The 22,500-nt window shown below is 44.3% G+C and overlaps 1 protein-coding gene across 1 annotated transcript in view; it reads left to right on the top strand.

Moving 5' to 3' along the window:
• Positions 1-22,500, top strand: part of abca2 (ATP-binding cassette, sub-family A (ABC1), member 2) — a 134,563-nt gene that overhangs the window by 37,396 nt on the left and 74,667 nt on the right. The window contains exons 6-11 of the mRNA XM_063195913.1: positions 3,648-3,769; positions 4,291-4,407; positions 7,472-7,648; positions 8,229-8,453; positions 9,151-9,355; positions 15,290-15,296. Coding sequence (XP_063051983.1) covers positions 3,648-3,769; positions 4,291-4,407; positions 7,472-7,648; positions 8,229-8,453; positions 9,151-9,355; positions 15,290-15,296 — 853 coding nt within the window. The remainder of the gene's footprint in view (positions 1-3,647; positions 3,770-4,290; positions 4,408-7,471; positions 7,649-8,228; positions 8,454-9,150; positions 9,356-15,289; positions 15,297-22,500) is intronic.

The following is a 22,500-nucleotide window of genomic DNA, read 5'->3' as shown; positions in this document are numbered from 1 at the left end:
ACTTAAGTATGAGGGGCCGCCTAGGCAATATACCACATCACTAAAAGTTTATGCATACAATCATTTTATAGGTCTAAATACAATATTTTTTTCTCGCACATGCAAATAAAATGGTTGCGCCAAGTGCATGTTTGAGGTAAAATAGTATATGTATAAGCTTTTAGTGATGATGTGAGACTTATTTCTGATATATTGCTTAGGCGGCCACTCATACTTAAAGTGATACTGTCCCATTTTTAAAAATAAGCTTATATTTAACTCCCCTTGAGTTAAATGATTGAGTTTTACCTTTCTCCTGTACTTTCAACCGTTCTCTGAGTATGGCAGTGCAAATTTTACCTCCAAGCTAGCAGTTAACATTGACTCCTATGAGACCAGTTAGCCGCCAATGTTAACGGCTAGCATGGAGGTAAAATTTGCACTGCCATATTCAGAGAACGGTTGAAAGTACAGGAAAACGGTAAAGCCCTATTATTTAACTGAAGGGGAGGTGTAAAATAAACTTATTTCCAAAAATGGGACAGTATCACTTTAAGTATTACTTAGGCTTAAGTACTACTTAAAGGGACACTATGCAGGAAATGGTCAAAAAAGGTACTGCAACTATGCTGTTCATTGAAACTGGGCTGCCAATTGCCAAATTTGATCTTTACATGAAGGTTTACTAAGTAATAAATTATATTTTCATGTATGAAAAGTGTATTTTTTCCAGTGATAATGAATACTTTGAATTTGTTGGTGGTGGTAAGTATTCATGAAAAAAGGTAACATTAGTGAATGGGCAGCATGAATTCTGGAAATAAACAACTAAAAATCTCACACAGTGTCCCTTTAAGAGTTTTTGGGAAACGCAGCCCTGACTAGCAGCAACGCCGAAGGTAGCGTCTCTAGGAGGGCACGGCCTGGGGTGTATTTACTGCAGTCTGTGTTGTTTATTGCTGCTCGTTTTCATCATACTGATGTAGAGTGTGGCCAGACATTTTCACGAGGGCAGCTTCCATTATCAGCATAGAATTTGCCACATTTCTCTCTCAGGTGCACAGCTGCGTTAAGAGCGAATTATTGAATTCAGACATTTTTAATACTGGCCTTGGTGAGATCACTGTACCCTATTAGTGCTCCATAGACTGAAGTGTTCTCTCACCCAAGTAGAAAAGGTCTCTTTGGAAGCTCTGCTTACTGCTCTGCTCTGCCCTGCTGTGTGTGTGTGTGTGTGTGTGTGTGTGCGTGCGTGCGTGCGTGCGTGCGTGCGTGCGTGCGTGCGTGTGTGTGTGTGAGTGCGTGCATGGACATTGCGCTCTGCTCTCTGTCTGTCTGTGTGCGTGTGTATGTCTATGTGTGTGTGTGTGTGTGTGTGTGTGTGTGTGTGTGTGTGTGTGTGTGTGTGTGTGTGTGTGTGTGTGTGTGTGTGTGTGTGTGTGTGTGTGTGTGTGTGTGTGTGTGTTACGCTCAGTAATGGCTGTACTTATTGCAGCAAAAGTTCAAGTTTAAACCAGCTCCAGAAATGTGTCTTGTCATTTCAGCAGATTGAGTCTCATTCCGGTAAGCTCTTCAGACTCTGAAATGAGATACCTGGCAGAGAAACATTGCAATTATATAACATCTTTGATTTAGAGATACCGTTAAAAAAGATATTACTGTATGCAGTTAGCAAAGGATTCGTATATTGGCTAATGTTCACTGTAACCGAGGTCATCCTGTGAGGGCTGCACTATTATAGCCTGGCGACGCCATCCATATACTCCACCCAAAGATTTTGGCTCCGCACATCGTCTGGCAAAAGCCTCGAGCTCGGTTCTCTCAGTGTTTCGCCAATCAGCAAACAGTTGAGAGTGGTGACATAGAACTCACCCGCGAGCTCCGTTACTGATTGGTTAAGGTAACTATATTCACACTTTCGTTTTGTTATTTGTATGCTTTTGCGACGCTATAACGTAACAGGCAAGCACAATATGGGTTTTAATTTGAGTTTGGAACTTCAATTAATTTAAATGATAGAGTAAGATCAGACCATCTCCCATCGTCCACGGAGACGGATTCCTCATGGCTTTTGCCAGACTGATTGACGGAGTCAACAGTCGGCTATTCGCCCTGGCTAGCACTATTATGGAAAAAATGATTATCATGATTATTTGGATCACAGTTGACGTCACGATTATTCAACAACAATAAACAGTTTAATGTTGTGAAGAATGTGATTTAAATGAAGTACAGCCAAGAATGTATTTTACAAGGGAAGAGCAGAATAAAACTGAATTGTAATAATTATGTTAAAGGTAATAGCAGGAAGCTGAGGCAGATGTACTTATTTTTGGCCAGAAACACCAGCCCGTCAACATGTTCTGGCTTCAAGAACGCCCAAAGGCAGCCCACTACGTTGCACCCTGTGCGATCAGGATTAAATCGCTATTTGCATTTTTTAAAATGGACTTGGCCAAAATTACTTTTGCAGCCCTACATCCTGTGCAGTTTGCAACTCAGGGATTGAACTCTCGACCTCCCAGCAAACATCAGTTTGGGAGGCAGACGCACTAGCTAGTGAGCTAAGCAGTCAGGCTGCTAGCTCTGTTGCCAGCGCATCTGTATGCGTCTTAAGGAGGGAGGTTTACTCCACTACCAAACTTATTCCAGTGTCTCTTCTGATAATGAGGGAATGTCTAACATAGCAAGAAAGTTTCTCAATTTTGTCTGGTGTTGGATTTGGTCTCAATATTTCCATACAAGCTATGATAGAATGATGCAAAGTTTAAAGATTGACAACGTCACAGATGCCCCCCTCACACTCTTCCCCTTCTCTGTGTGCACCTTGTGGTATAGAGCTTGAAAGTCCCGCCCCTTAGTTCCGCATTTCACGGGACCTAAGCTGACCATCTAACAACATGGTAGCGAGTAAATATCTTCCGATCTCAGTCATTACATGCGCTGGGCTACAAATATGCTGTTTAAGAGGCTAGATAAAGATTATTCATGCAGAAGTATCAATGTTTTGTTTCCTAGGCCGTCTGCATGAAAAATGTGAATAAACACAGCTGTCTAAAAAGTTTAGGGGCTCGTAGGAAAAATTAAACAAAAATATCAGAAACAACATATGTGGAGCTCGTGGCACAACTCGGAGGGGATTGAAATATCATTTTAATACCGCCATTGGATTACATGCTACGATTTTCGGCTAAAAATGCCGTTGACGTCCCATGAAATCAGGGGAAATGACGTCACTTTCAAGCTCTATGGGCGTGTCTATGTAGCTGCCGTCTTGTTAAACACAAGAATTGGACTTTGTATTTTGTTGTCTTAGTATTACAGTCAGCGTTCATTCTATGGCGCTTTATAGTATCCTTCGCAGAATGAACACAGAAGACAGCACTTCTACATTGTGTCCGGCTGAGTATTTTCTTGGGAATAGCACAAGGATCCTTAGTACAAAAGGCACTGGGTACAGTACATGTTTAGGGTGGTGGTGCTAGTTGTAATCAGTTTTTCTTTATTGAAGTTTTGTAATTTTAAAAGACACACAATAACCCCAATCCCAAGGCACAAACTGAAACACATATACACATACATACATAAAAATAAAATAAAATGAGATGAAATTAAATTAAATACAATGAAATTGTGTTGCTAATTGTGTATGTCTGCTGTCTTCTCAGGCTTCACAGTGGGCAGTGTGCTGAGGAACCAATCAGCATTCCAGCAGTTCCTGGTTCGGAACCTGTCTCTAGCCAATGACATGGCCAGCCTCCTGCTCTCCTCCCCTGTTAATCTGAAAGAGGTCAGACTTTCTCAGGGCATCTTACAATAATGTTGCTAGCAGAGTAAATTAGAGTATTATTTATTAATCCTGAGGAAAATTAAAGTGTCCAGTTGTGTACATACTGTACATAAATACAGAAAAAAACTGACATGAGACACTGGCTACGCTTATATAAATAAAGAACACAATAGCTAACTGTGCATCTCCTCAAGTTTTTTTTTTTTTTACAAGAGCAACTGAAAATTATCAGTTCAGCAATTGTGTCTGTTCAGCAAATGTGTCTTTTAAACATTGCATTTAATCACAAACAGTTTGGAAACATTGTAAAATAGCGAACTTGTCACTTGCTAAATGCTGTTTGTCTGGCATTTTTTCCCTTCTTTTTCATTTGCTCTACCTACCGTGTTTTTTGCACTTATATTGTTTGGAATGTGTCAACATACTCTTTTTTTGCTTTTAGTTTTGTTAAGCAAATTGAAAGTGCTACATATACAAATGAACTTGCCTGCTCTTGCTTTACTGTCCAATTGTTCCTCCAGGTGTACAACGTTGTCTTTGGGTCTTATGCAAAAGTGGGTAGTGGGGATGCTGGGATCCTGACGGAGGGACTGACGAGTGCGGCCCACAGTCCAGGAGAGAAGGTCCTGCAGCTGGAGGTGAGAGCTAGAGCACACTTAACCCATGTGTACACACCAAGCGTGAGTAGTAATGGTGGAGTGGCGTCCGCGCCAATGTCTTATCCCGAGCGTATCGCTCGGTGCGTAATTCCAAGAGCAGTATAATGAAAAGGAAGAAAGGAGTCACACACTGGAGCTGAATGCAGAATCAAAAACTGTATTAAACAAAGCCGAAAAAAGTAAATAAAACCGACAGACAGGGGACAAACGTTTCGGGTCTAGCCCATCATCAGTGACCCACGCTACCTGAACGACGTGAGCGATTCATTATTTTCCTATGGAGGGTCGGGGACTAAAGCGACCAAAGCAAATTCGTCAGGAGCGAAGCGACCAGAGCGACCAGAGTGAATTTCAGCGATTGCAGTTAAGCTAATATCATGGTAATGAGCAATGACGCGGTTCAGTGAAAAATAATTGGAAGGTTCATATCTCTGAATGTCCCAGCTGTCAAGCCAGAGCCATTATGTGATTAGCTAAATCAAACATATCAATGTCATGACCTCAGCCACCTGGGCCGCATTGGTCATTTTCTGATCTACATACAGCATCATACTGTTTTACCAGGCCGACCAGATCGGTGCCGGTGCCGGTACCCACACCAGTTACTGTACGTTCGACACTAAAGTGCTTACCTGCAAACCACCCGCGTTCATACCTGGCGCTGAACTTTTCCACAAGTGACTGTGTGTCACCCAGATGAACCTGCTTTCGCCACGTTAGATAAAAAATGTTCTAACTTCGAGAGAAGCAAGCAAACAATTGGAATGCACAGTTTAAATTATTGTCAATTAACTTTCACAGCTTTTGCAGTGGCAGTTGAACCCGTGGGAACATTAAGCGAACGTTCCATGACCGAGTGGCGAGTAGCAAGTAGGCAAGTGAGCGAGAGCGAATGATGAGCGAGTAACTAGTAGCGACGACGAATGTCGGGGCAGCCATGGGTCAGTGGTTAGAGCGCTGGCCTTTACATCAGAGGGTTGCAGGTTCAAATCTCACCCTTACCACTCCCGTGCCCTTGAGCAAGGCACCTAAACCCACATTGCTCCAGGGACTGTATCCCATACCCTGTAGCTAAAAACTGTAAATCGCTTTGGATACAAACATCAGCTAAGTGTAATGTAATGTAATGTGAATGTAGTTTTACGGGCCCATGACCTCATAGGGGGCCCATCAGTGACAACTAGTGTGGCCCAATGTCATTTAGAAAGCAAGGTCATGTCACTTTGATTTTGTGCTTGAAAGTTGTATATTATTCTTGATGATGCAGAAAAGTTGTCATCAAACAGCAGAAGGATCACTATTTAGTATATTATCTTTATTATCTTTATCTTTAGTATAGTATCTTATTTACAAGTATAGCCCAGCACAATAACAGACTCCAACACAACGGTGGGACTTTTAAACACTAATACCAATAGCAAAGTACTAGTACTTTTAATTACTATTGGCCCATGGAGACCCAGGTTCGAATCTGGCCTGGGTCATTTCCTAACCCTTACCCCATCTCTCACTCCCACTAGTGTCCTGTATGTTCTTCACTGCCATATCTAATTAAGTCCCATGCTGGCAGCAGTCCATGACAAACAAGGCAAAGCCATTATGTCGCCACAGATATCGCCACATCCTCACTTATTATCTCTAAAACAGCTGTACAAAAACATTTACATCTCAGAAGCGCAATCATTCAGAACTATAAAGACACACAGTTGCCTCTGCTTACTGCTAAATGCAACCATTTGGGAATAACTGTGTGTCTGTAACACTGTGAGGTCTGCTCTACCTGCCTTCTGTTTTCAAAGTCAAAGATATCCGTCAAACAGGCACAATAGTCAATTACTGTTTTGCGAAAGGCTGGGAAGCAGTTCAATGTTTGGGTTGGGTCCTTCTTGAAAGCTACACCAAGTCGTTTTCTTCTTAGGATGCCTTACATTTCAGATAATGTATTCTTCTCCATTCAAACTACAGAGAAAAAGCCTTCTCCTCCTAAATTAAAACATAATTAGTGTGTTTGAAGCCCATGTGATAAGCAAAGCGCCCAAAAAACTGATACAGTACAAGTTTTTTTTCTGTTTCTCTGTGCTCTGTCGAATTTCCCATTACTACAAGCACTGAAATAATTTTGTTCAGTTCATTATTTTAGGGTTGTCAACATTGATCCTTGTGATCATATGCCATTCTTTTTTAGTCTAAACTTTCTGATTCCTGTGAATATTATACCATTTTAGTATTTTATTATTACTCAGCATACCTTGTCCCTAAGTTTTTCTTTTTATTTCTCGTCTTTTTAATCAACATATTCTATTTATTTCATTTTTATTTTCATGTTATTATTTTTCATATTGTTGTGTTAATCTAACTGTACTGTACTATACTCTACTCTCCTCTACTATCCCTCTCCTCTCCTCTCCTCTATTCTACTGTACTGTACTCTACTATCCTTCTCCTCTCCTCTCCTCTCCTCTCCTCTCATCTCCTCTCTCCTCCTCTCCTCTCCTCTCATCTCCTCTCTCCTCCTCTCCTCTCCTCTCCTCTCCTCTCCTCTCCTCTCCTCTATCTCTCCTCTCCTCCTCTCCTCTCCTCTCCTCTCCTCTCCTCTCCTCTCCTCTCCTCTCCTCTCCTCTCCTCTCCTCTCCTCTATCTCTCCTCCCCTCTCCCCTCTTATCCTCCTCCTCTCCTCTCCTTTCCTTTCCTCTCCTCTCCTCTCCTTTCCTCTCCTCTCCTCTCCTCTATCTCTCCCCTCTAATCCTCCTCCTCTCCTCTCCTCTCCTCTCTTATCCTCTCCTCTCCTCTCCTCTCCTCTATCTCTCCTCCCCTATCCTCCTCCTCTCCTCTCCTCTCCTCTCCTCCTCCTCCTCCTCCTCCTCCTCTCCTCTCCTCTCTTCCTCCTCTCCTCTCCTCTCCTCTCCGCTTCTCTCGTCTCCTCTCGTCTCCTCCTCTCCTCCTCCTCCTCTTCTTCTCTTCCTCCTCCTCCTCCTCCTCCTCCTCCTCCTCTCCTCTCCTCTCCTCTCCTCTCCTCTCCTCCTCCTCTCCTCTCCTCCTCCAGAAGCAGCTCCTGGGGGGCTGGCGTAGTCTGGAGGGGGGCCTGATCCACAAGGCCCTACAGGACCCTGGTAAAGTGACCCATCAGGAGGCCCTCCTGCACCTGCTGTCCCAGGCCCTGGGGCTCGCCGGGGGGACACTGGGCCAGAAGTTTGACCCTCAGGGACTAAAGGAGCTGGAGGTAGAGTATATTATTGTTCCAATACAGTTTTTTTACTCTCAATTTCCAAAAACACAAAGTGTTTTTTGTTGTATTGAGTGACAAGACACGGAGGGACACTGGGCCAGAAGTTTGACCCTCAGGGACTCAAGGAGCTGGAGGTAGAGTGTGTTATTGTTCGAATACAGTTTTCTACTATCAATTTCCAAAAAGACAAAGTTGTTGGGTTTTTTTGTCTTGAGTGAATGTATTATTTAGAGTGCAAAATCATTGCATTCTGCAAGGTTTTGCAGAACACAGTACACGAACTGGAAAAGGAAGTGGAAAATAAAGCAAAAAAGGACAGGACTTACAGGAAATTGTAAAGTTTTACATAATTACAAGTTTTAATTACCTTCTCATTTGCCTTTTCCACGTCTGCCTTTAATAACGATTATTTAGAGCATTAACGGTACTTTGAAAAGGGAGGCATTTTTTAAAGTGTTACATAATTGAGGCGTTTGTGTTTTAATTATCTCATTTCCGTTCGGTGTTTATCACTAAGCCAACTCTATCCCTTGAGCCGTCTTTTATTTTGACGATCATTATTCCTCTGCCGCAGGGGATTCTGCTGACTAGCACAGAGCTCGAGGCACTCACTTGTGGAGACGGAGGCGGGAACAGCAAGCTGGGCCAAATCCTGTTGGTTCCCGAGAAGCAACAGACACTGCTCCAGGCCTATCGAACGGCAGTATGTGGTGGAGGGGCTGTCCAACGGGCTGAGAGATTCGGCGAGATGAGCCAGGCACTAAAAGAACAAATAGACACTCAGCGCATAGTTGAAAAGGTATAGAGCAGCTTTTGGCTAAGAGGAGCTGAAGCGAAAATGAAATTAAAGGCGACACAGTTTCCTTTTTTAAATGTTTTCTTTCTTTCCACACATCCCGAGGGGAGCCATTTTGTTTTGTCATCTGTGACTGTGCCGTAGACTCATAATCTTCAATCCTCCATCTCATTTAGCTTCCCTCCTCGATTCTCCTCCGATCATTCCCCATACACCCATTGACTTTTCTTATTGTCCTTTTTTCACCCTTCATGTACTTTCTCAGTTCTCCAGGTGTTTATTTCTTACACCCTTTCTCTCTTTACCCGAGATATAGATATATTTTATATATAGTATATATAGTAGAGACATATTTTCATAAAAGTTTCATAAAAGCAAAGAATTGTTCAAATTCTGTATATTTTGTTGTCCCTCTTTCTTTGTTGTCACTTTCTCTGTCTCGCTCCCTCTCTCTGTCTCTCTCTCTCTCGCTCCCTCCCCGCTCCCTCTGTCCCTCTCTCTATCTCTCGCTCTCTCGCCCCCCCCCCCTCTCTCTACCTACCTACCTACCTCCCTCTCTCTCTCTCTCTCCCCTCCCCCCCCCTCCCTATCTCTCTCTCTCCCCTCCCCACCCCTCCCTATCTCTCTCTCTCTCTCTCCCTTCCTCCCTCCCTCCCTCTCCTCTCCCTCTCCTCTCCCTCTCCTCTCCCTCTCTCTTCAGTTACGTCTTGACCAGGCTAACGTCTCTGGCGTGATCTCCCAGTCCCACCTGGGCGCCCTGCTGAAGGACCTGGCTGATGTGGAGCGCCTCCTGAGGGACGTGGACCTGCTCTCCGGCCTGGCTCGCCTGCTGCCTAAAGGGGCCTGCGCTCCCAGCGGCGGACACCCGGCCTCCCCGCCCACCAACACCTCTGGAACCCCCTGGAGCTCCAACAGCAGCACCAGCAGCAGCAGTAGTGGTGGTAGTAGTTCTAGCAGGTCAGTGTAGTGTGTGTGTGTGTGTCTGTGTGTGTGTGTGTGTGTGTGTGTGTGTGTGTGTGTGTGTGTGTGTGTGTGTGTGTGTGTGTGTGTGTGTGTGTGTGAGTGTGTGTGTGTGTGTGTGTGTGTGTGTGAGAGAGAGAGAGAGAGAGAGAGAGAGAGAGAGAGAGAGAGAGAGAGAGAGAGAGAGAGAGAGAGAGAGAGAGAGAGAGAGAGATTATTGCCAATGTCTTATTTAAATGTTTTTAGTTAACCTCTCTGGTTAAACTGCACATTGGAGACTGGTCAAACGCAATTTCAAACTTCTGTGCTAACCCTTTTACGTAGATTTTTGACAATAAAGTACACTTGACTTAACTTGACTTGACTAGCAGTAGCGCCAGCACCACGACCTGGGGCCCTAACACCACAGACACCCCAGGAGGAGCGGAGGGAGGAGGAGGAGCAGGAGGAGGAGGAGGAGGAGGAGGAGGAGCGGGAGGAGGAACGAGTCCAAAGGAGGCGGAGGGGGAGAACCCGCGCTCGCAGTTCTCCGCCTTTGTGCAGCTGTGGGCCGGACTGCAGCCGATCCTGTGTGGGAACAACAGGTGTGTTGAGCCTGAAGTGCACAGATGGGCTTGATGTATCTGAGAGAGAAAGAGAAAGAGAGTGAGAGACAGCTTTTCATGTTATCAGTCTGATGTGTTGGTTTCGCAATGTGATTATGTTCTTCTGTGACAATGACTCATTTCATGTGACTCTGTTCTATTTTATTCTGTTGCCGTTATTGGAATAGAACCGTTTGAGAGGGGGCAGGGACAGTGTTGCCAGATTGGGCGGGTGCCCGCCCAATTGGGCTACTTGGGATGAGCGTCTGCGGGTAAAAATCGGGAACAATTGGCCATTTGGCGTTTTTTTCTGCCGCTTTTGGGACCATAGAAGTCAATGTAATTTGTTGAATTTGGGCGGAATTTAGCGCATTTTGGCGTTTTTTGAGAAGCTTTTGGGCGGGATTTGGTCAGACACATCTGGCAACACTGGGCAGGGACAGAATAGGGGACGGAGAGGGGGCAAGGTTGGGAAATGACACACGGCTGATTTGAACATGGGTCCTGATATGAACCTAGGACATGCATGTTAGTGCACCGCACCACAGCGCTTCCTAACACCCTATTCGGTAACACTTTACAATAATGGTGCATTATTTGTAATGGAATAATGTTGGAAGTAATGTATGATTCATGGTGAATTAACACATAATTTATGTATGCAGTGATGTTTAATCTATTATTATTATATGGTTGTGACGTCATCTGTCGAATGCTCCATTCATTTCAACGGGGCTCCCCAACGTTCGGACGTCTGTTATTTTTCGATAACGGACGGGTTGGTCTATAACAGACCGCTGTCAATGGCAACAAGACTTTTCACTGCTAAAGCGACTTTTCAACAAGACTCTAATCAGCTGCTGTGATAGACTACACCTGTTGTCCTGGCTACCTAGCTGTTGCCTAGCGGTGTTCCACAACGGCACTGTTTTGTTTTGCGCAGCAACAATCTTAACATTAAATAGGCCTAAAGAAATGCCCCCGCCATGTGTGAATCATTTAAGTATATCCATATAATAAGCAGGTTAACGTTCGGCGAGTCGGTCGCTTTGTGGAATAGCAGCACTTCAGAGAGAACAAGACCCCTCCGCTCCGCGTCGGGGTCTAAAGATTCTCTCTGTCGTGCTGCTATTCCACGGTAGCGACCTTCTCGCCGAACGTTAACCCTTACTTAGTCAATGAGGAGTCACTATTGTAGTCATGATGACTCACCATTAAGTAATTGTGGTACAACCAAGGGTAATTAATGGTGTGAATTACAAGTGTTAATATATCATATATTAACACTGCAGATGAAAATCCTGATATATCGATCCAATCATACATGAATCCGACCTTAATTAATGATGCATGAGTAATAATGGAATAATGTTGTAAGTAATGTCAGCATCACCACTGTGGATAATAATCCTGCCATATGGATCCAGTCATATCTCAATCACAGGTCAGACAGGTCATAACTAGTCCTGGTTGTAAAACCATTTAATTTCACTGAGGAAAAAATAGACTAAGCTAGGGATGCCTAGGTGAAAGTGGTCAGGGGGCTAGATTTTTTTCAAGACTTTATTTCTGACCTGAAAATAGGCCTACTACACTGAGTCACACATTGATATGCATGAAATTACCCAGAAAGGCCTATACATACAAAAATTGCATTGGTACCACAGTAGCTTCACAATGAGGCTTAAAACGCCCCAGCCTATTCTGTGTGTGCCTTTGAAAACATGATATTGCCCTAACCATGCAGGTCTACATTTATTTAGATAGGCTAGCGTTACTCAACGGGGGCAGTACAGCCCCCCAGGGGGCGTTGTAGAGCTCTAGGGGGGCGTTGAGAAGGATACAGGTGAGAGTGGGCGGGGCTTAGTTCCCATTAAAGCAGATAGTCCATTTTATTTTTTAATACTAAGAGGGGCATTGGCAGGCTTATGATCAGGTCAAGGGGGCGTTGGGAGGCTTACGATGAGGTCCAGTGGGCGTTTCCTTAAAGATCGCCTCTCAACGTAATTTAAATAATATTGCCGTGTTCCCAATTGTTATTGAATGTGTTACGCGTTGGTCCTGTTTTAAAAAACGTTCTGGTTGCTTTGTTTCAAGACGTTTTTGCAAGCTGGCAAGGTGGCTTGTGGAGAAACGAGAGAGTGTTCCGTGTTTCTCGTGGAAATGCGTCTCTGATTGGCTCACTCCTCCTGCTCTCAAAGAAACGCGTCTCTGATTGGCTCAGTCCTCCAGCTCCTGGAGGGAATGTAATGGGAAACAGAGTCGCCACTTCCCCGGGTGGTACTGCACTATAGGGGCGCCAACGGAGGCGTGCAGGCTCCATTCAGGGCTGTGCTCTTTCGACAGCGACCCCTAGGCGAGCTGTAGGCACGGAGCAACCGGAGTGAGCAGGCTTTATGTATGAGGCTTTGTGCTGTGTGTGTACCTGAGAGTAGCAACCAGCTGATAGCTAAGCTAAGCTATGTTTCGGGCCACCAGACGTTGCTTGTTTTGAAAACAAGCAGAAAAAAATTACTCGACATGTTTTTAGATAAATGGGTCGATATAAACCTTTGTGGGCAACGCCTTCTTTCGACGTGACGAAACACAGAAAGGCTTTCGTGATTCGCTCGTTTCTCTGCATTATTGATGTAAATTGGGAAACACCGGGAAACACAGCCAGGAGAGTTGACGCACCGCTATGAGAGCCTTGCAAGTGAGTTTAACTTGGGGTGACCGTCCGATCTTCGAAAGGAGTGAGTAAAACTGAGTTTTATCGGAAGTTGGCCTTTAAAAAAAGGTTGAGAACCACAGAGATAGGCTATTAAAAACTGGATGCAAACAAAACACAGAAGATTGGTCTTCACACCCCTGACTCGTCACACTCAAGTCGGAGTCACAGGACTCGAGTCCACATCTCTGATGACATTACTTACAACATTATTCCATTATTACGCACGCATCATTAATTAAGGTTGGATTCATGTATGATTGGATCAATATATCAGGATTTTCATCAGCAGTGTTAATATATGATATATTGACACTTGTAATTCACACCATTAATTACCCTTGGTTGTACCACAATTACTTAATGGTGAGTCATCATGACTACAATAGTGACTCCTCATTGACTAATAATAGATTAAACATCACTGCATACATAAATTATGTGTTAATTCACCATGAATCATACATTACTTCCAACATTATTCCGTTATTATTCATGTACCATTATTGTAAAGTGTTACCCCCTATTCCATTCTATTCTATTTTATTCTATTCTAGTCTAAAGTTTGACAGACCATAATGGTTAGGGAGGTAGTCTTAAGATCAGGGGGTTGTAGGTTCGAATCTCACCCTTACCTCTCCCCTCACCTCCATCCATGACTGAAGTGCCCTTGAGCAAGGCACCTAACCCCGCATTGCTCAAAGGACTGTAACCAAAGTCCTGTAAATAGCTGCAAGTCGCTTTTGATAAAAGCGTCAGCTAAATGTAATGTGCTGTACCCATAATCAGCAATGAAGAATGCCTCATAAATGGTGGTGGCTTTTCATGGGTTGTTACTCATCAAAACGGTGTTTTGTTGAAACAGTAAAACCACTTGCTTCTGTCAGAAAATACATCACACATCCCGAGGCAAGAATGTGTGTCACGCTTGTTGCAAACAATGGCTTGTTTGAGGGTTTTCATGAATGAGAATTCACATTAAAGTAACACACTCAATTAACACTGAGCCAGATATTCTGGGTTTCCTTTATTTGTGACAACAGCAAACATTGTCTCATCTGTAGTCAGATTACATATAATGTAATAGATAGTGTATACTGTAGTATATTGTTAGAATGTTCTGTGATCGATTGGTTTACCCTATGAGGAGCGCATTGACTCCGTGTTCGATATGCTTTGCCTGACCAGTGGTGCCAGATTGGGCGGGTGCCCGCCCCATTGGGCTATTTGAGATGAGTGTCGGCGGGGAAAAATGGGAAAAATTGGCCATTTGGCGGTTTTTTAAGCCGTTTTGGGCCCATAGAAGTCAATGTAATTTGTTGAATTTGGGCGGAATTTAGCGCATTTTGGCGGTTTTTGAGAACCTTTTGGGCGGGATTTGGTCAGACACATCTGGCAACACTGTGCCTGACTTCAGTCTGTAGTATGTGAGCGGCAATAAATGTCACATACAAAGTGTCTCACCAGGTAAACAAGCCTCACCGTTTATTTTATTAGAGTAACAAGTACTCAACATGGTGTCAGAAGTGGTCTTTTCTTACTCCATATGAGACGCGAGACTACAACAGTTTTCGTTTGATCCTCCGCTGTGGAAAGAAAAGTTTAGTTTTAACGTCTTCAGTGATCGAACGTACGTTAACGTTAGCAAGCTATCATGGACCAGTTCAAACCTCCAGCACCGCTAGTGCTAACCGGCAACATCAGCGAGAATTGGCGCCGATGGGCGCAACGGTTTCAGCTGTATATGACGGCTACGGGAGCGGACACAAAAGCTGAACCGGTGAAAGTGGCAATCATGCTACATACGGTCGGTGAGGAAGCGCTCGAGATATACAACACAATGGATGTGTTCGTCGAAGCGGGTGAGGATGGACAGCCCGGTGAGCTAACAGTGAAGCACATACTGGATGCATTCAGAAAGTATTGCATTCCGAAAAAGAACATTGTATTCGAGCGCCATCCGTTCTGGTCACTGCCAATATCTGAGGGAGTCAACGTAGACCAGTTCGTGACTGAACTTCGCCAAAAATGTAAGAACTGTGAATTTGGACAAACAGAGAATGACATGATAAGAGACAAACTTGTGTTTTCTGTACCAGACGTTCGCGTGAAAGAGCGATTACTGCGTGAAACGGACTTAACTCTGGATAAAGCAGTTGATATCTGTAGAGCAGCCGAGGTTACCAGATCACAGATGCGAGCCATGAGATCGGCGCAGCCAGAGGCATCCGTAGAGGCTCTTCACAAGGTGTCTGCCAGCTACGACATGGGGAGAGTCGCCAAAAAAATTTCACGACCACCTGAGAGGAAGGCACAGACAGCGAGCAGTGTAAACAAATGCAGAAAGTGCGGCGGGGCGCACAAACCTCGTCAGTGTCCAGCATTCGGTGTCATCTGCCACAACTGCAACAAGAAGAACCACTACGCGAAGATGTGTGCGTCAACACAAGACAGAGGAGCCACTGCCCGGGGCGTACACGATCTTGAGGTAGAGTCACTGTTCATATCTACAATGTCCTGTACTCAACCCAAACGCACTCAACAAGATAATTCGTGGTACACAACAGCCAACATAAAAGACACAGAGGTCAAGTTTAAATTGGACACTGGGGCAGATGCAAATGTGCTACCTCTGAGCATTTTGCAGAAGATTCCGGGTCCTCATCAGCTGCAACCCACACACATCACACTCGTCGCCTATGGAGGAACACGTCTGAAGCCGGAGGGCACCGTGAAACTTACCTGCGATGTGGCCAGAACGACGACAGATCTTCTGTTCTTCATCACCAAGCACTCCTCCACTCCGATCCTGGGCCGAGACGCATGTGAACAGCTGCAGCTGGTGAAAAGAATGCAGACCATCGCACTCAAAGCGCCAGCCACGAAAGAGGAGCTAGTGGACGCCTACCCCTCCGTCTTCAGTGGGCTGGGACAGTTTCCTGGGGTGCACCACATCCACACAGACCCACATGTGGCCCCAGTTGTGCACGGCTGCAGAAAAATCCCCATCGCTGTCATGGACCGTCTGAAAACGACGCTACAAGACCTCGTCGAAAGAGATGTCATCGCACCAGTGACGGAGCCCACAGAATGGGTAAATAGCCTTGTCATCACAGAGAAGAAAAACGGGACACTCAGGGTGTGCTTGGACCCTCGAGACCTGAATGAGGCGATCAAGAGACAGCACTTCTCAATACCAACTCCAGAAGAAGTACTACACCGGCTGTCAGGGAAAACCATCTTCTCCATCCTAGACGAAAAGGACGGATACTGGCAAGTGAGTCTGGACCAGCCCTCATCGATGCTCTGCACATTCAGCACACCGTGGGGCAGGTTCCGCTTTAAGAGACTTCCTTTTGGCATCAAGTCCGCCAGCGAGGTTTTCCAGCAAAAGAACTGTGAGACATTCGGCAACATTGAAGGAGTGCACATCATTGCAGACGACATGATCATCGCCGCTGCGTCTGAAGAAGAGCATGATGCCATTCTACAAAAAGTAATGGACACTGCACAGAAAAACAACATCAAATTCAACAAAGACAAAATACAGTACAAAGTGGACTCAGTCAAATACATGGGCCATGTAGTCACCACGAAGGGAGTGAAGCCGGACGAGTCCAAGGTGTTCGCCATCAGAGACATGCCGCAGCCAGACGACAAGAAAGCACTACAGAGACTGCTGGGAATGACAAGGTACCTCTGCCAATACATCCCAAATGAAGCCAGCATCACAAGCCCACTCAGAGAGCTGCTACGAAAGGACGCTGCCTGGCACTGGAGCCACCAACACACCGCTGCATTGGAGAAGCTGAAGACCGCCCTCATGCAAGCACCAGTACTCCAGTTCTACGACCAGAGCAAGCCACTCACCATACAGTGCGACGCATCGAAAGACGGACTCGGCGCCTGTCTGCTGCAGGAAGGTAGGCCACTGTCTTATGCATCACGAGCACTCACAGACTCTGAGAAGAATTATGCTCAGATAGAGAAAGAGCTGCTGGCAATAGTCTTTTCCACCAAACGCTTTCACCAGTATGTCTATGGCAACACAGTGACTGTACAATCTGACCATAAGCCCCTAGAAGTCATCTTCAAAAAACACCTGAGCAAGGCACCAGCACGACTCCAGCGCATGCTATTGCAGCTCCAACGCTATGACCTGAGAATCGTCTACACAGCAGGCAAGGAGATGCATGTCGCAGATACCCTGTCCCGCACTGTTGTCAGTGACTGCAAGGATGACGTGAAGGAAGACCTGTTCGAGGAGAGAGTAGTGCACGCAATGGAGGCCACAGCCGCACTCGACGAAGACACACTCTCAAAGCTCAAGGGGGCCACGGCGACAGACAGCACACTGCAACAGGTGATTGAGCTACACAAGAAAGGCTGGCCGAGGCGACAGCGCAGTGTTCCCACCAACCTACACCGGTACTGGTCGATGCGACACAACATCAGCATCAGGGATGGCATCCTGATGACTGGTGACAAGATTGTGATCCCACAGAGTGTGAAGCAGCAGATGCTTGACAGACTGCACCTCGCACACCAGGGGATACTGCGGTCGAAAGCGCACGCAAGAAAGGTGATGTACTGGCCAGGTATGAAGCACGACATCGAAAACCAGGTGGAGAAATGCCGCCCATGCCAACAACACCAGCCACAAAATCAGAAAGAACCCCTGATTCCACACGAGATACCTGAGCTGCCATGGCTGAAGATTGGTGCAGACATCTTTGAGCTACACGGACAGTCATATCTCCTAATGGTGGACTACATGTCAAAGTACCCAGAAGTGCTCAACTTACCTGACAAAACCGCCCACACAGTCATACGCAAAATGAAGACCATCTTCGCCAGACATGGAATCCCGAAGGAGCTGGTAAGCGATCACGTCCCTTTCGCCAGCTCTGAAATGCGACAGTTTGCATCGTCGTGGGGCATAAAACTCATCCACTCCAGCCCTGGATATCCACAGTCGAACGGCCTAGCAGAGAGAATGGTAAAGACTGTGAAACATGCACTTAAGAAAGCAACACAGGCCGGCACAGACCCGCACTTAGCTCTCCTGTCACTACGCAACACTCCAGTGACTGGAACAGAGTTTTCACCAGCACAAGTCCTGATGGGAAGAGTACTGCGAAGCACCCTGCCGACCTCCACAGCTGTTCTGCAACCAGCTGTGCCACACGGATTCCACTCACGGCTGAAACACCTTCAAGCCAGGCAAGTGCACTACTACAACCACAACACAAAGACACTGCCAGAGTTTGCTCCTGGTACAACAGTGCACATGTCAACACGTCGTGGCTGGGAACCAGCTACAGTCCTGCACAAGCGAGAGGAACCACGTGCATACAACGTCCAGACACCCAGTGGTGTCACGTTCCGGAGAAATCGACGTCATCTGCGGAGAATCCACCCCAGTCTTCATCGAGAGGACGACGACGATCTTCCAGAGCAGCCCATCGCTTCACACAGAGAGGACAGCGCGTCACAGGCCCAGCGAGACCAACGCACACCAGCCTGTGAGCCTTCCAGTCCCACTCCAGCTGCGCCCACCTACAGCACCAGAAGTGGGAGACTCGTGAAGATTCCTGCAAGGTTCAAGGACTATGAGTTGAAATAACACTTGAGTCCTGCCTACAGATAAGTCAAGTTCTGACTTTGTTTATGTATACTTGTTCTTGTTTAATGAGGTGAATACTTACCCAATTTTTCTTCCACAGAGAGACTGAAAATATATATATATCAACTGTCTTTGGAAAAAAAAAAAAAAAGAGACAGACACATGAAAACAAAAAAAAAAAAAAGAAAAGAAAAAAGAATCATCTGTGTCTTTGAAAAAAAAAAAAGAACAGACACATAAAAAAAAAAGAAAAACATCATCTGTGTCTTTGAAAAAAAAAAAAAGAACAGAAAGACAAACGTGAATGAAAGACTATGAATGATAAAATGTTTTTAATTGTATGCTATGTGATCCACAGGTTGTTTTTACAGTATGATGATGTCTTTTGAAATGCATAATGCAATTGTTTATATCTTGTGGTAATTCTTAAAATGATAATTTAAAGATGCAGAACTACAGTAAAGTTAAATATGATTCTCATGCTTAAAAAGGGAGGATGTAGTATATTGTTAGAATGTTCTGTTATCGATTGGTTTACCCTATGAGGAGCGCATTGACTCCGTGTTCGATATGCTTTGCCTGACTTCAGTCTGTAGTATGTGAGCGGCAATAAATGTCACATACAAAGTGTCTCACCAGGTAAACAAGCCTCACCGTTTATTTTATTAGAGTAACAAGTACTCAACATATACTTTGTAATAGATAGGGTAACATTTTATTTTAGTTACATCTATTAGCACTAATACATACTATTTTAATGCCTACATAAGTAACTTGTACTGTAAGGCATGTACTAAGCAACAGCTTAGCCTACTAGGTTAAATTGGTAATACATTAATCCAACATATCATACATGTACTTTATCTACATGCCTACATGCTTCCACTAAGCTGTCAAATTAAAACAAAACACAACATATTATATACAGGGTTGTATAAAGTCAAGTCAAGTCAATTTTATGTATAAAACTCTTTACACTGTAAATTACAAGAGAGGTAGCTGTCCAAAGTGCTGGACAAAGTAGAAGTGCTGGATAAAATAGAAGAAAAAGAAGAAGAAAACCTTCATTAGGTATCCTTTTGGTATAGTAGATTAACTGGTGTAACAACTACATTATGTAATTTACTATAGTAGTTCTACTACTTTACGCTGTCTGATTTTGTGTGTAGTAGTTGTAGAATGCATTCGAGATCAAATGTGTTAAAAGTAAAAGTAAAAGTGAAAAAAGAAACACTGTTTCCCTCCAACACAAGTAACCTACCTTAGTAACCAGTAGACCTGTGTACTTGTCTTATGATCGGCTGACTGCGCTGGCTGGATCAAATTTGTGTTAAAGTTTTTAGTGTCTTTCAGTAACAACACTTTCTATCTAGTAACTCATTAGGTACAATGGGCTAACTGGTGTAACAGCTATGTAATATCATATGCCAGCGTTGTACTTACTTACTTACTTACTTACTTACTACTTACACCCAGTGATCGAGTTGTAAAATCAAAGCAGGGAGGATAGTCAGAGATGGACTGTGATTATGGGGGTTCAGGGGTTTCTCCGCCGAGAATTTTTTGAAAATATAGTTGCGAAGAAAATGTGAAGAAGGGATGATTTTAAACCATTTTCATTGTGGGGGGGATGGCATCCTCCCTCATCCCCCTACAACTCGAGCCCTGCTTACACCATGAATTTACTTTTAGATTTACTGTTGACTCCTGTGGTAGAGATACTTCACTGATCATCCCGGATGAAATTAAGGAGCACATACAGTACGCACAGAGGTTATGGCGGTTTATTTCTGCCTCGTTTCACAGGGGTCACTTACTCTATGATGAGGCGTTCGCCCATTTACCCATTGGCCATCTGCTGTTTGGGATCCCGGCAATTTCCAAGTCTCCCCATCCACACATGCACTCACTTAATGAGGACAGAAAAAGGGATTATACAGTTTTGTGCCAAAGGATATGTTCCGGCTTTATGAATTATACTGTACAATATGCTAGGGAGATTAGATGATGGATTATGCGTTACGAAGACGACCTAGTGCCGGGCTATTTTTATATATAATATAGCATCGTTTGGAAATGTGAAATAGTATTTGTGGTATACAGTCGTCCCATTTTAAAAATGAGGATAAGATTGGTTTGAATATCTGACCACAACAGGAAGAAATGGGTCAAGCATTTACTTGTAAATCCACACTTCCAAAAGTATAGAACAAAAAGACACATTGACAGATAATTGCTTTGTTGTTTTGGAGCAGAAAAATACACCGATCAGATCATGTTTCTGAAAACTCAGAAGGCCTCTGTCTGATATGTATCTCTTTGCATAGTTCCCTTTCTTCTGTTGATTTCTCTTTCTCTCTCCCTCTCTCTCTCTCTCTCTCTCTCTCTCCCCCTCCATCTCTCTCTCTCTCTCTCTCTCTCTCTCTCTCTCTCTCTCCCTCTCTCTCTCTCTGCCTCTATTATGCCCTCATCAGAATAATTGAGCCTGAGGCTCTTAAGCAAGGCAACATGAGCTCTCTGGGCTTCACGAGTAAAGAGCAGCGTAACCTGGGCTTACTGGTACACCTCATGACTACAAATCCCAAGATCCTCTACTCCCCCATCGGCTCACAGGTGGACAAGGTCATTCAGAAGGCAAGTGCTCTGCTGGGTGGAAGCCCACACACACACATCATGTTCCTCCATGCATCATCGTCATCCAATTGATTTGTTTGGGCTAAATTATTGCTCAATCCTCCGTATCGATCCGTTCCAGTCCAATACCACACACAGCACACAAAGTCATTATTTCCCCATTGACTACACCGCAAGCAAGAGGTCGAGATTATGTTTGCCCAAAAAAATAAAAGAAAGAAAGTGCTGGTGCCCTGTGATGTATGTATGGTCATGTTTTTGTATGTGGGCTAATGTCACCTCCTGCTGTTTTCCAGGCCAATGAGACATTTGCGTTTGTGGGAAACGTGACCCACTACGCCCGTGTGTGGCTCAACATCTCAGCGGAACTCAGAGCCTTTCTGGAGGAGGGGAAACTGCACAACCACCTAGCCTGGCTTCAACAGGTATGTAACCACTACCCTTTTATTCACATTACACAACACCACCCAGAATGACACACAGAAAGGGATTGGCATAGGTGACTAGACCACATCAATCAACCCCCCACATTACTACACACTTATCTTCACACTTCTCCTCTGTGGAGGCTGCTGATCCGCCAAATCTCTACAGACTACAGGCAAAAAAGCAGCAGACTTTTTTTGCGTTACATTTACATTATATTACTGTACAGTGTACACTTAGCTGATATGACACCTATAGTGAACTACATCGTGAACAAGTGAATAATATTTCGGAAATGTGTCTCACTGAGTCTTAAAAGTATTTTGGGTGATCTCTGGCTGAGGCTACTCAGTGGGCTGACATGTAGTCAGTACTAATGTGTATACCAAGAAATAATGTAAAATAATACAACAGCATATATGTAGACATAAAATAATGCCCATTTCCCATAACTTTGTCATGGTAAGCTGTTGAGAAAATGTAGCCAAAGAACCTTAGCCAAATGCAATAGTCTTGCAAAGGACATTTTTTACATCCTGCAGAGCACTTGAGAATCGATCCCTCTGAATAAATACTTTGAGCTTAAATGAGCCTTGTTCTCTGTTACTGTTCTTAATGTAGGCCTTTTAGTGTTAAAGACCATCGTAAATGCTTTTGTTCTGCAGGCAGAGCTATACTTCTGGCCCTGCCACCGCGACATATCGTAAAAATCACACATGCTGTAGCAGTCCAACTTGATTAATAATATACAGTAACGTTTGCACAAATACACAAAATTGTTGTAAGCTAGAACAACAGTATTACTACAAAACCCAACTCCGGTGAAGTTGGGACGTTTGGTAAACAGTGAATAAAATCATAATGCTATCATTTTCAAAACATTCAATCTATTCATTAGATGGAGAATAGTGAAAAGACAACATATTAAGTGTTAAAACCGAGAAAAAATATTGTTTTGGGGGACATATGTACTCATTTCTAATTTCATAAATGCAGCACGCCTCAAATAAGTTGGGACGGGGATCAGTGAAATTTAGTCAACATCCAAATAAGATAAAACAACAAAGAAGAACATTTCAAAATGAATTGTACTGACGGACAATATAGGTG

This window comes from Engraulis encrasicolus, chromosome 3 (genome assembly GCF_034702125.1).
Source record: "Engraulis encrasicolus isolate BLACKSEA-1 chromosome 3, IST_EnEncr_1.0, whole genome shotgun sequence".
In the NCBI taxonomy this organism is placed as follows: Eukaryota; Metazoa; Chordata; class Actinopteri; order Clupeiformes; family Engraulidae; genus Engraulis; species Engraulis encrasicolus.
This window is presented reverse-complemented; position numbering and strand designations above follow the sequence as displayed.